Source organism: Rhinopithecus roxellana, chromosome 8, assembly GCF_007565055.1.
Source record: "Rhinopithecus roxellana isolate Shanxi Qingling chromosome 8, ASM756505v1, whole genome shotgun sequence".
Classification (NCBI taxonomy): domain Eukaryota; kingdom Metazoa; phylum Chordata; class Mammalia; order Primates; family Cercopithecidae; genus Rhinopithecus; species Rhinopithecus roxellana.
The window spans coordinates 31,940,207-31,953,190 of record NC_044556.1 but is presented as its reverse complement, the minus strand read 5'-3'; the positions used below and the strand labels follow the sequence as shown (position 1 = coordinate 31,953,190).

Sequence of the window (12,984 nt, the reverse complement as noted above, 5' to 3'; positions counted from 1 at the left end):
GGAGACAAGAAAGTGAACTGAAGGATTCTATTAAATGACAAATTCAACGAGTAAATATGGAGTCCTAAGTGCTGGCAGACGGGACAGGCAGTTCTTGCCTCTGAAAGACCTTCTAGAAAGATCTTTTAATCCTGCTTCCTTGTTAAAACAAAGACAAGACACAGCTCAGGTGTGTTATTATTCACCTACTTGAAAAGTGAGTTCCTCTCACCCTTGTAAAGGGGGATCCTTGGGCAGCCAAGGCCCACCATGGGTGGGGGAGCCCCGGACTCACCACCTCCCACCCTCATTGGGCTCCAGCATTCAATTCTGTGACATGTAAGTGGCCAGGATGAATTGGCAAGGGGTGTCTTCTAAACTGAAGGGCCTTGGGTCTTGACCAGGAGAGGGCTTGGCCAATGGGAAGTGGGGAGGGATGAGGAGAGCTTCTTCCCGGGGCACCTGCTGGGAGGCCCAGGGCCAGGTGCAGACCTGCTTGCTGAAAGAGGCTGGGGTGAGGGAGAGCAGCTGACAAGAAGGGAGGAGGAAGCCAGCGGCCTCCCAGCCTCCCCCTCCTGCTCCAGCTGCTCTGGCTCTGGGCAGGCCCTGAATTACACAGGCTCATGCTGTTCCAGGGCTAATCGCTTCTGAGGCAGCCAGCCAGCCAGCAGCAGGGGCAGCGACAGGCTTCTCTCCGCCCACCCAGGACCCTGCACAGCCCAGGGCACATTCCACTTTCCTTCTTTACCTGGGGAACAGACTCCAGCAACCTCTGTGCCAGGGGGGTGCTCCAGAAATTGTGTATTAAACATGGGACAGAGGCTGAGGTTGTGGGGGGAGGCGCTGGAATCAGAATGCACAGGCTTGTTCCAACCTCTTGCAATAGAATCTGCCGGAGAGTTTGCAGATGTCTGTGCCACACCTTCTGCCTATTGAATCAGAATGTCTGAGAGTATGGCCTAGAGAGGGCCATCTAAATAAGACCCCCCAGAAGACCCTGGCCTTGGGTTTGCCTGTAGGTGCACAGTCCCCACCTACCAGGCCATCCCCTCAGAGGCTGGAAGAGGGGAAGAAGTACAAGGTGGGAAAGACACCAGCCCCCGAGCTGGTGTGACAGGGATGTGCTGCAGACCTGGGGCTAGCTGTCCCCCTCATGGGGGACAGGCTAGATGAGGGTCGGATGGGTATCTCCTCTCTCCCACAGTTTCCTTTGTCAGTTTCCACAAGCATAACATACACATCACCCAAGACTAGTCCCTCCCCTCAGAATGTGCAGTGCCTCCATCCACAGCCACCTCCCACCATGGTGCTTCCTCTCCCAACAGAAACCTCACCTGCTTCATTAATTAAATAATCTTTATTTCTCATGCACTAGGAAAGATGGGTCGTATGAAACACTGCAGTTCACAGCAAAGGCCTCGGTCCAGAACATAACACAGGGGCCAGCTGGGATCAGGATCTGGTCAAAGCTCTGGCAATCACACTGGGAACACCACTCCCAGCATTGAGTGGCAGATCCAGGACCTTGCAGCGACCGTGGCCCCAGACATAACACAAGGCAGCTGCCCTCTCCCACAGAGGCACAGGAAGCTGACACCCAAGGAGCACGTGGGCTGGGGATAGGACGGAGAAGGCTGCTGGGCAGTGACTTGGCGGAGATGTGGTCCAGCACCTCTGCCACCTGCGTCTACCCACTTAGGCCAGGAAGCCCGGGGCTGTGACTGAGCTCTCAGCCCAGCTCTAGCCAGTGCGGAGCTGTTGGAGCTCCACAGACCCTCAGCAGCCACGTGCCCACAGCAGAGGTGTACAGGTCCCCCGCCTGCCCCTCGGTTACATGAACAAGACAGGGGCCTAAACTCCAGCCCTGGCCAAGGCTTAGATTTGTCCAGGAAGGACCTGAAAGGCTAGAGGGGCCAGCCCCCCACAACCATCCCAAGCCCCTATGGACACTGGAGAAGCCCGCAGGACAGTCAGGCTTCTGAGGACCCCAGGACAGGGCCACCAGCAGGGGGGACCCTCAATACCTGGGCCGTCAGGTGCTACCTGAGCCCGAACAACAACGAGCAGATTCCCAGGCTTTGCTTTCACTGGGCGGCTCAGGGACAGTGACATGGTCGGAGACATGCAAGACAGAGACAGACAAGAACGGAGACATGCAGAAACCACACAGCATGGGAGGGGTCTGAGGACAAAACGTGGTAAAAGTGCTGCGATGTGGTGGGCACTTCATGGACCAGGCTCACTGAGGTCCTGGGCTCATGGTGATACCCGCCTCCTCCGGAATGGTCTCCAGCATCTCACTCTGGACTGCCTGCGTGATGAGCGCCAGCTCCTGGCACAAGGTCTCGTAGCGGTAGCCCACGCGGATGTCTGGTACATTGGTCCGGCGGATGTCATTCCCCTCAGGGCCTTCCTTGGTATAGTTGGGTCCCAGCCAGTGGCTCTTTACCTGCAGGGAGCAGGGGTAATGGGCAGGGCTGCAGCCAGTGCTGAGGGGCCGTGCCCCACCCCAAGCCATCCCAGGGACAGGTCAGGACCCCAAATGCAAAAGAGGGGAGGAGCAATGCCATGCCAAGTCCAGGTAGGCGCTGTAGTACCTTGTGCGAGAAGCCACTCATGAGCACGCTGTTGCGGGCCAGCTCACACATATCACAGGAGCTGAGCTTCCACACCTGGGTGGCAATGCTGTACTCCTCCATCAGCGGCTCCTGCACGGGCCAGGTTCCCTCAGACGAGTGCGTCCTGGCTAGCTGCCCCTGCCTCCCTTCCCCCACCTCCCCACATGCTCTACCCACCCCCGCCCCTCCATCCGCCCAACCCCCCAACTCCATAGGACTTGCCAATTGGCCTGCTATGCTCTACCACCAGGGGGCAGCACCAACCCGAGAGACCCACCCCCCCCCCCCCCCCCCCCCCCCGCAACCTGAAAGACCCCAGCGTCCTGGGACCCGCCCGCCTGCCTGGCTGCCTGCTGGGCTCTGACCTTGGTGAAATGGAACTGCAAGGGATCATCAGTGGACAGGGAGACCATGAGGCCGCGGGACAGGTACTCCGGTAGCGGATTCCGGTGGTAGCTGAGGAAGAGGCTGTTGTTGCTGAGCGGGGACATGGCGATGCCAATCTGGGCCAGGTAGTACAGGTACTGCAGGACGGGGGCCTGGGCAGGCAACAGGGAGGGAGGGCCTGTCAGGTGGCCTCGAGGCTGGGCAGGGCACAGTGATTCTGGGGGTCCAGGCCACAGCAGAGGGAAGGGGGAGGAGAATCCAGGCTGGGCCTGATGTGCAAAGGGTGAATTAGTCAAAATCCAAGTTGGGGCCCCAGGCTGGAGGCTGGGGCGGGGGAAGGGTAGTTACATTGGGAAGGCAGAATCTAATCTGAGGGCTGGGTGGGAGGAGGATCGGTTACTGAAGGGGCCCAAACGGTTCAGAGGAAGGTGAATAATTGGGAGGGAAGGCTGGGGGTGCAGATCCTGACCTTGCGCAGAAGCAGCCCGTGGGAAATGTTCTCAGCCAGCATGAAGGCTGACACCAGGTGGTGGATGGGTCCAGCCTCCCCACAGTGTGGCCTCAGTACGAACGTGTGGAAGCCCCTCTGCCTGGGGGACACGAAGACGGTGTCAGCTCCTGAGCCTGGGATCACCTGGGCTCACTGGAGCCCCTGACCTCCCAACCCAGCCTACGTATGTCCACCAGCCAATAACTATGCAGGCCTGGGATAAGGGGGACAGGGGTAGGTTACTGGCTGTGAGGGGTGAGAGATGTAGCTCCAAGGGCAGAGAAAGAACCCATCTAGTCCAGGCAACAGGTGGGTCAGAGGTCTAGTGGTCCCAGCCCAAGGTGCCAAGAGTGAAGTTTGTTGGGCAAGAGACGGCACAGCAAACAGACACAGGGTGGTGCAGGCACCTGCGCAGGTGGTTCAACATGGCCATGTTGGCAAAGGTGTAGTACAGGTAGTAGGCATACGGTGGGTTGTCCTCCTCCACCCACGCCTCAGGCAGGGGGCTCTCCAGGTTGAAGACATGGTTCTCAGGCTTGGACTCGTCATCCACACTGTCAAAACCATCCACCTAATACAGAACCCTGGGGTCAGACCCAGAGCTGCAGCTGGACGTGAAGCTGGCTGTGCTCCCCACACCCAGCCCTGTGCTGCCTGCTCACATGCTCCAAGAACAGATGCAGCTCCGGGTGGCTGGCAGGGTGCACAGTGGCCTCGAACAGTGGCAGGAAGATGTTCTCCAGCATCTCCTGGAAGTTGGCCAGCTGGCCCTTGGTACGGTACACATCACTGCAGGCGAGATATAACATGCAGGCATGTGCAAGTCAGGGCCAATGGGAGGAAACCCAGCAGGCCAGTAAGGGTCAGAGCTCGGCCCAAGAGCATAGGGGCGCATCTGAACCACAATGGGAAAGCAAAGATACCCAGGTGGGCCAGGCTGGACAGACCATGGGTGGGACCAAGAAGCCCTTCCTTGCACTCAGAAGGGTTGGCAGGGACAAGTGAGGCTCAGCCATCCTAGAAGGGCAGGAGGCAGGCCCTGACCCCTTGAACATGACCCCACAGGTTCCCCTCCCACTCCAAGGGACACTCACAAGAGGCGGGGCACCTGCACCAGCCAGCGCACGTTGGGGGAGTGTACACGGTGCATGACGGCCCAGCGCGCCAGCTTGTCCCACTCATCCCTCGAGCGCCCGTAAATGGAGAGCCGCAGCTCTGCATTCTGGTATTTGCTCTCCTCCAGGTCTGACATCACCTCCTAGACATGAGGTGAGCGGAGTCAGAGCTCTTCAGGGGGTCATCTGCCCACCCTCCTTGAGTCTCACCCCCTAAAAGCCCCCAGACCCTCAGGCTCGAGGCTTGGCAGGGAAGGCGGCCTCCTTACCTTAATGATGTGAGCAAAGTACTTCCCAGATACCCTGTTGTCCGTCTTGATGAAGATCTCTCGGAGGACGGACTCCCCAATAGGGTTGTATTTGGCATTAAACTTGTCAAAGCGATGGAAAGTGTTCCTGTCCTGGGGGACGTGGGAAGGCTCAGGTCACCCCTGACTCCTGGTCCCCTCACTGACTCAGTCCCACAGCCCACACCACTGGCACAGACCGCATGCACATCCAGCGTGTCCACACTCAGGTCGTAGGCCGTGAGATTCATGCTCTCAAAGACCTCCCGCAGCGTCTGTTCACGGCCCTGCTCCACGTGCACGATCTCCTCCAGGTGCCGCTTCATCGCCCGCTTGATGAAGCGCAGCAGATGCTTCTGGTTCATGCAGGACGAGGCATGGATGTGGGTGTCCACCTGGAGTGGAGCAGGGCACTGCTGATCCACCAGAGGCCAGGAAGGTCTGGGGCCCAGGGCAGTGCGATGGGAAAGGACCCTCTGTACTCGATGCTCTGTGGGGGGCCTGGCCCTTGAAGGGGAGGCTAGGCAGAGGTGTGGGATGAGGACATGGAGAGGGTCATGGGGTCAGGGCCCACCTTGCGGATGTTGTAGAAATCTCGGTGTGGCACTTTCTTCTGGGCAGCCAGCTCCTTCATCTCATTGAGTAGCACGTGCATCTGGAACTTGGAGCTCAGGTACTGCAGCCGGCGGTAGCAGAATGACTTTCTGGGCATGAGGAGAACAAGGCAGGGACTTAGACCCTGAAGGGAGGCACCTGGGGAGGGCTTAGGTAGCAGATCAGAGGGAGCAGGTGGGAGGGTAAGGATGGAGGCTGCCAAGAGGCCAGTAGACTGCAGGCAAGTAGAGGGCTCAGCAACTAGGAAGGGCAAGACACCAGGTGATGGGAGTCTGGGGCAGAACTGGGGCTGGAGAATCTGGGCTAGGAGGCAAGCTAAGTGTCTGGGATGGCAGGGGACTCACATGGGGCCATTGATAATCAGGGCCATCAGCACATTGACGTCAGCCACAAATTCCTGCAGGTCAGGGTATGGCAGCTCCACCTCTGAGCAACTGGCATGGAGGGGAGCTTGGGTGAGGAGAGCAAGCTGAGCCCTGTGGCCTCTCCCAAGCCAATGCAACCTCCCACGCTGCATCCCCCCAACACGCACCACACCCCTCTTACTGCTCGTCAGGTTCCCTTCGGGTGTAGACGTGCACCACACCCCGCACCATGCGCAGACCCAAGCCCAGGTCCCCAGGCATAGTGCTTGGCTCACAGTGCTCATACGGGTGCTGCTCCAGTGCAGGGGGGTGCACCGGGGCATCTGCAGGGGTGAGGAGGGTAAAGTCAGAGCAGGGCTCTTCCAAGCCACCCACTGCCCAACCCAAAGTCCCCACGGAGGGCAAGAGATGTTGAAGACCCAGTAGGTCAGACAGCTCCTGCCCAACCTCCACCCCTGCACACCAAGAGGTTGGAATGAGGCTGGGTGTAGGGAGAGGCAGGCAGGGCAGAGGTGCCCAGGCACTAGGCTGAGGAAGCCCAGGAGGTTAGGGCACATGGGGTGGGGCAGAGATGGGGGGTCCCACCAGCAGACACAGGGGTGTCGGGGCCCTGCTCATAGGTCCGGGTCTCCAGAGGCTTTTCAGCCAGCTGCTGCAGGTAGCGGCGGGTGGTGGGGCAGAAGCTCTGCAGGGACAGGGCCGTGTACTTCTCCCGGATGAAGAGCGCCCGCACCACACTCTTGGCTGCATCCAGCAGGTCTGTGAATGGCACCTGAAGATGAGGACATGCAATCACCATCCTCAGTCTCGGACTCAGAGACCTCCTCCCTGAGGCTTTATCTCAGACCCCAAACTATCCTCACTTCCCACAGGCCCTGGCCCCCAGGAATACTCAGATCACCCTGGTCCAGCACATCAAGTGGCTCCCAGCCAGCCCCTCTGCCCCTCCAGCTGCTGGAAAGAGAAACACCCTCTCCAGCCCCCACCCCTAGGTCTCCAGGTTGGGGGAACCCACTAAGACATAGGTGATGGAGATTCAAGGCCCTGCCCCATGTGCACCCCATACTCACCCCACACTTCTCCTCCCCGGAGATGGTGACCCGCTGAAACTCCCGTTCCAGCACATCACGCTCCCGCAGGCTCCGGTCACCCTGCCCCTCACCCTGTTCCTTGTAGAGCCTGCAGGGGATGCATTCAAGGGAGGGGTTTGGAGCTGGCAGAAGGGCAGACTCCAGCTCCGCATCCCCTGTGCCCCTCTGCCCTCCTCACTGTAGGTCCGAGTCACTGTCTGTCTTCAGGAAATCTTGCTTGGCCCGAAGCAGGATGTCCGGCTCCAGCCTAGAGGCAAAAGGGGTGAGAGGTCAGGCAGATCACGAGGGACGGCCCTTGCTCCCAGGTCCCGGCACCACACTAGGTGCTGTGCACATGTTGTCACATGTGATCCTCAAAGGCAGAGCTGCAGAACCCTGTGCTGTTCTCACCCACTTTAGAGATGAGAAAGCAGACCCATAAGTTAAGCAACATGACCCAGCCACACTGGCGGCTAGAAGACAGAACAGAACCCAGCAGCCCGACTCCAAAGCCCACTCTATGCTCCCTGTGCAGACCCCCCAAGGGAGGGCGCGAGGGAAAGAGGCAGAGAAGGGGCTCTGAAAGGGTCTGGACGGGTATGGAGGGAGACTAAGCAGCTGCCTGCTGGGCTCACTTGACATCCTGGCTGATCTGCCGCTCCAGCCGCTGCCGCCGCTCCTCCAGCTGTTCAATGGGGCTCTCCTCCGGGAACTCATACGGGGCACTGCGGAGCTCACTCTCAGCCAGCGAGCGGGTGAACAGCTCCTGCGGGGAGGGAAGGAAGGTCAGCATGGCTGGCCCTCCGCCCTCGGGCACTCTCCTACAGAGTCTAAGGGTGGGATGAGGGCAGCAGGACCAGGGGTACCTGGGAGAGGCTGAGGATCAGGAGACAGCCAAGCGTGAGGTGAGGGGACAGCTGAGGTGAGGGGTGTGGGGAGCAGAGGCAGGGCATGGAGACACAGGGTGAGGGTGCGGGTGGTGCCAGGTGATACCTCGGCGATCTCCTTGCATTTGCCATCCATAGACGTGCGCAGGTCGAGCGGGAAGTGCTTGAGGCAGGGGGCGGGGCCCGGCAGGGATCGGGCAGACTGCAGCGGAGGGGCCCCCAGACCACCCCGAGCCTCTGCAGAGACAGTGATGCCAGGGTCAAAGGGTGGAGGGGCAGCCCCTGAAAGCCCTGGGCCCCTGCCCTGACTAGGCCAGCTCCCGAGAGAGCCCAGGGTCGGGAAAGAGGGCAGTCTTTCCTCAGTAGCTGAGGAGTAGGCCTGTGTGTGTGGCTCCCAAAGGGCTCACCCTCACCTCTAACACAAGGATCCCTCACCATTTCAGGCTCGGGGTGGGGATTCTGAGTCTGCCCCTAGAACAAGTAGATTCATTACCTCCACAAATGAGAACTGAATCCCAGACTAGAGCCTGCTCCCTGAGGCCATGAGAATCTCCACATGACTACCTCTCAGAGGCAGGTGCACGTGTACATGTGCGCACACATGCACGTATGCACAGACACCCGCAGAGACACACACCAGGCGCTTGGTAAGGACCAGGCAGCCACACCAGGGACCCCCAGCTTGCAGCTCCCAGGGCAGACAACCCAGGATCAGACCCGTCCCTGGACTAGCAGATTCTCCAGTCAAAGGGGCAGGGCCCTGCGCCTGACATCCTGGACCTGTGCAGCACAAGAAAAGCCACAGCTGCTGCTCAGCTCTGACCTGAGGACCAGCCCTCAAGGGAAGAGGAGAGGAAGTGGAAGGCCTGGTTGGCAGGGGAACCCTACCTCCTCCCTGGAGGCCTGCCCTCTCCCCTAGGGCCCCACGGCTGCCAAAATGTGGCCTGGCCTGCCCCTCTAAAAGGAGCTGCCACAAACAGTCTATGTCACTCAGGCTCCAGGATCTGGGCTGGGGGCACCACAGAGGGCCCTGGGGAATGGAGTGTCAGAAGCCAGGGGTCTTTTTCCATCAAGACTAGACTTTTCATCTGTGCCACCCGGAGGATGGCACCAGAAGGCCGTGAAGCCGCCGATCTATGGGGGCTGCCAAGGCTTCCAGCCTACCCCGAAGGACCCTCCCTGGGCTCAGCAGCCCCAGCTCCTCAGTGGGAAGCTTTCCACACCCAAACTGCCTCTATCAGCCGGCTATAAGGAGTGCTCCCCTCCAGCACCCTCCACCCTGGCTTAGGGAAGGATTACAGGATCTGCCTGGATAGCCGGCCTTAAAGTCTCTGCACCCATTTCCCAATACTCCAGGACTGGTCCCAAAGCTGGACGAAGGGAAGAGGGAGGGGCCTTCCCCAGATCCAAGACCCCGTCCCCTGCACACCCTGGGCCCTGCCTGAACCCTACCTGCAGAGTGCAGGCAGCTCCAGCCAGCAGCCCTGTGCCCCTTGCCCGCCTGTTTGCCAGTGAAGCTGCAGCCAGTCCCTCAGGGGCTGGCACAGGCTGTACCAAGTGCAGCTGCAAGCAGGGGAGACCCTGAGATGGCCGTGAGCACAGAGCTAGGGGAGTTCAAGGGAGCCCAGAAACCAAGGAAAGGAGCATCAGAGTTGGGAGATAAGATGAACTCCAGAACTGAAGAGGGCCTCTACAGTGCCAGGGAGGACCCAGCCAGATGTGAGGCTCCTAAGGGGGAGTAGCAGGGTAGGCTGATTTGGGCAGGGCAGGCCGACAGGGAGGAGCCAAGCCTCCTTAAAATCCACTGCCCTAGGGGACAGTCAGTGGACAGGGCCTGGCTGGCCAAAGAGTAAGAGGGGAGAAAAAGGAAGGGAACAGCCCTCCTCATCTCCACACCCACAGCCCCAGGTCAGCCTCCCCTGGCAGTGGCCTTGTTGCTCACCACTGTCCTCTGGGCCCTGACTATGGGGTCCCTTAGGAGAGACAGGGCCTTTGCTGGGGAAGAAGCTAACTGGCAGTTGAGGAGATGGCCCAGTCTAGGTAGGGGCCAGTCACTGAGGCTTCCCCACTGCCCAGCTGCTCAGGGAGCTGGTTCACAGGCCCCTAGACTTGCAATCCCTGATCCAAGCCTCTCATCAGGGATGGGACAAACTGTCCAGAATAAGTTTGGGAGAAAGGGAGCTAGAATTTGGAGGGCATGGGTCTGATTCTGTTCCTGCTTCCAGGCATGTCTCTACCTACCACTGGAAGGCTTTGGGTCCTCATCTACAAGTGGGGCGGTAAGTGCTGCCTTCCCTGCCTAGCCACAACTGCCATAAGGCTCACAGAGATAATGGCTCTGCAAGTGTTCTGCAAAACACCAGGCTCTGTGTTGAGGCGAGGCCTGCAATTATGAACTCCTGGGACCCTCAAAATACATCCTACTTGTAGCTCTGCCCACTGAGGACAGTGGGAGGTTCTCTGGGCCCAGTGCAGGGTGAAGGCAATAGGCCAGTAAAGGGCAGTTAAGTGAACTTGGCAGGGGTGGAGATGGGGTGACTCTATCTCTTACTTGGAAAAGGACAAAGTAGAAAGAGGAAGAAAAGAGGGGAACCTGCCTCACCCCCAGAGTGTAAGATCTTTTCTTGCCCAAGAACCCTGATTCTACACACCTCCTCCCTACATATGGCCCCAGACCACTTCTAACTCCATCTAGGGGAGGCCGACCACAGACCTCCATGGCTGGTTCATATTGGGTTAGCAGGAGTTGAGTCAAAGGCCTAAATCTCAACCCCCTCTCCTAGCACAGGGGTCTGGGGCTCCACAGCAGTCCTGGGGTGAGCAGGACAGATTCCAACAGCCAACGCCATCCCCCCAGCCTGCCAGGCCACTCTCCAGGGCTGCCACAGGCTCACTGAAGGTGACACATAGGCAGTAACCTCTACGTTCTCAGAGGCCAGGCCTAGAGGACTCAGCTGCCTACTACTGGTCCTTTCTCTAGGGGCCAGCACCACACACATACACCCACACTTACAGAGAAGCCAAGCAAAAGCCAGAGTGGGCCGCTCCAGAGCCACTCCCACCAACTCTGAGATTCTGAGCACCCCATCTGCCCTCTCGACCAGGAGCCCCTCACACACTGCCAGGACTGCCTCAGTAGGCACAGGGGTGTCCACGGCTTTGACCCCACAAGTGTCAAATGCTCTTACCATCTGACCACTGAAGGGTCTCCAGTTCTGGGCTAGATCCGTATCAGTTGCCCTATTGCTGAACCAAACAGGGCCAGGGAGGGCCCCACCCAGGGGACACCCTTTCTGGATGGCACAGACCTGGGCACAGAGAACACCCTCAGGACAGTACAGACCATGCACCAGGCATCTTCAATGAAACAAGAAAATATAGGAGGTTGATAATAGGGCTATAGCTACAGACAGCTGCAAGGGTGGGGGCAGTCAGCATGATCTGGTCATCAAAGTCAGGGTGGGTCTTTCCTTAGCCACAAGGCCTGGGAGCAGACAGCAGGCAGACAGCCCTCTGCAAGCACAGAGCCAGGCAGCCAAGCCCTCACTGAGACAGGCACTGCCGCACCTCGCTGCCTGCTCCAAATGATGCAGAGATGCTTACTAGAGTGAGAGACGAACCAAAGGGTGCAGGAGCACACGCAGTGCGGGCGGCAGCCCCAGTCTGAAGCCTGCACGGACCTGACCAAGGACACCCCATACTCCTAAGGAGGCTCATGACATAGACAAGGAACAAGCAAACAGCAAACGATAGATACAGTCAAGCCTCCAGTTGTGGGATGCCAGCCAACAATGGTTGTGCCCAGATGTCAGACCCCCAGTGAAGGGGATCTAGATGTGAGGTCCTAAAAAGTGGAACTAGTCACAGAACAGCCTGAGCCTGTCTGGTAAAGGCACAGGCACCAGAGTGGCCAGTCCACAAAACAGTCCCACACACCCCCACTCCATTCACACATGCTCCACACGCAGTCTTAGCACATGCACACGCTGACACGTGTGCACACACACCTCTTGCTGCACCCACACCATGCCCACTCCTTGTGACAGAGGACAGCATCCCTGGCACAGATATCTCAGATCCACCCCCACCCCCCGGCAACCCCTCACCCCACCTTCCAAGCCGGTTGTCCCTGGGACTGAGGTTAAGAGGCATCACCACAGAGAGGATGCCAGAGGAGGTGTCCTCCTCTGAGGGGACCAGCAGCTTGGGCGAGAGGTGGCAAGACAGCCCAGCATCTATCCTGAGACCAGGAAGCACACACTCACCTGGAACTGCAGTGGAGGCCTGCAGGCTGGCCCGCTTCTTAAAGGGATATTTGGCCTTGGGCTTGCCAGAGCCAGATGGATAGGATGCCATGGCTGGGACCACGGCGGCGACAGCGGGGGAGTCTGAGCGGCACCGGCTGGGGCCTGGCTCTGCCACATCCAACCCCTTCCTCTGCCCCGCCCCCAGCGGGAGTGACTGATGCAGGAAGCAGCGGCTCCGCAGGCGGAAGAGGCCCTGGCCACGATTTCTCATGTTGTCTAGGCAACCTCGGGGAGTGGGGCCTCCATCTCTGCCCCCTATCCCTCCCCTCCCTCCTCAGTCCCAGGAGTGACGTGACTGATGGTGGCTGGGCTTGGCGGGGGGCGGGGGAGGGAGTGGGTGGAAAAGAAGATGGGGAAGGGCCAGCCCCCAGCTCTTCACTAACCCACCAAGAGCCCTCACCCCATTATGCCACGGCTCCAGGGCAAAGAAGCCAAAGTCTAGGCTAGCTGGTCCTTCCAGCTAGTCTGGAAGAAAAAAGAATAATAAATAGGAATTCAGCAGCGAGCGAGCCCAAGCTCAAACACAGTCCTCCCGGGGCAGGGCTGGCATACTCCGTGAAAACCCAGCACCCACTTTCCTTCCACATCTGACCCTCAGCTCCGGGGGTAGCTCAGCTCTGGGAGGAGAGGGAAGAACCGAGAATCCCAGCCCAGGAGGGAGGGGCCTGTCTTGGGAAAATTCCACCGTCGCCAAATAGCTACCTCCTAGGAAGGCAGGAAGGCCAGGAGACCCCCTTGTCTGGGGGTCTGTGACAGAGACCCTAGCCTCTTCGGATTTTTCCTCTGTCTCTGCACACTCTGGCTCTGCTCCCCAGGCCCTCGTAGGAAGAGCTGACCGCCTTCCCTACGTCCTGCTGCTGTGCT

At 59.2% G+C, this 12,984-nt stretch overlaps 1 protein-coding gene across 5 annotated transcripts in view; it reads right to left on the bottom strand.

Annotated features, from left to right (window-relative positions):
- Positions 1-1,317: 1,317 nt before the first annotated feature.
- The window catches only part of AMPD2 (adenosine monophosphate deaminase 2), a 37,752-nt gene continuing 26,085 nt past the window's right edge, over positions 1,318-12,984 (bottom strand). Inside the window, exons 4-21 of one of the 5 annotated variants that reach the window (XM_030936045.1) lie at positions 12,079-12,585; positions 7,920-8,050; positions 7,562-7,692; positions 7,126-7,194; positions 6,927-7,035; positions 6,442-6,628; positions 6,038-6,179; positions 5,836-5,925; positions 5,451-5,580; positions 5,077-5,271; positions 4,859-4,990; positions 4,569-4,732; positions 4,137-4,263; positions 3,882-4,045; positions 3,454-3,574; positions 2,963-3,136; positions 2,577-2,687; positions 1,318-2,428 (exon numbers count right to left, since the gene is read on the bottom strand). In XM_030936045.1, coding sequence (XP_030791905.1) covers positions 2,219-2,428; positions 2,577-2,687; positions 2,963-3,136; positions 3,454-3,574; positions 3,882-4,045; positions 4,137-4,263; positions 4,569-4,732; positions 4,859-4,990; positions 5,077-5,271; positions 5,451-5,580; positions 5,836-5,925; positions 6,038-6,179; positions 6,442-6,628; positions 6,927-7,035; positions 7,126-7,194; positions 7,562-7,692; positions 7,920-8,050; positions 12,079-12,331 — 2,640 coding nt within the window. In that variant the 5' untranslated portion in view covers positions 12,332-12,585 and the 3' untranslated portion in view covers positions 1,318-2,218. Of the gene's footprint in view, positions 2,429-2,576; positions 2,688-2,962; positions 3,137-3,453; positions 3,575-3,881; positions 4,046-4,136; positions 4,264-4,568; positions 4,733-4,858; positions 4,991-5,076; positions 5,272-5,450; positions 5,581-5,835; positions 5,942-6,037; positions 6,180-6,441; positions 6,629-6,926; positions 7,195-7,561; positions 7,693-7,919; positions 8,051-11,001; positions 11,845-12,078; positions 12,586-12,984 lie in introns of those variants that run through there. The other 4 variants (XM_010355614.2, XM_030936046.1, XM_010355605.2 and 1 more) reach the window with 4 other exon arrangements.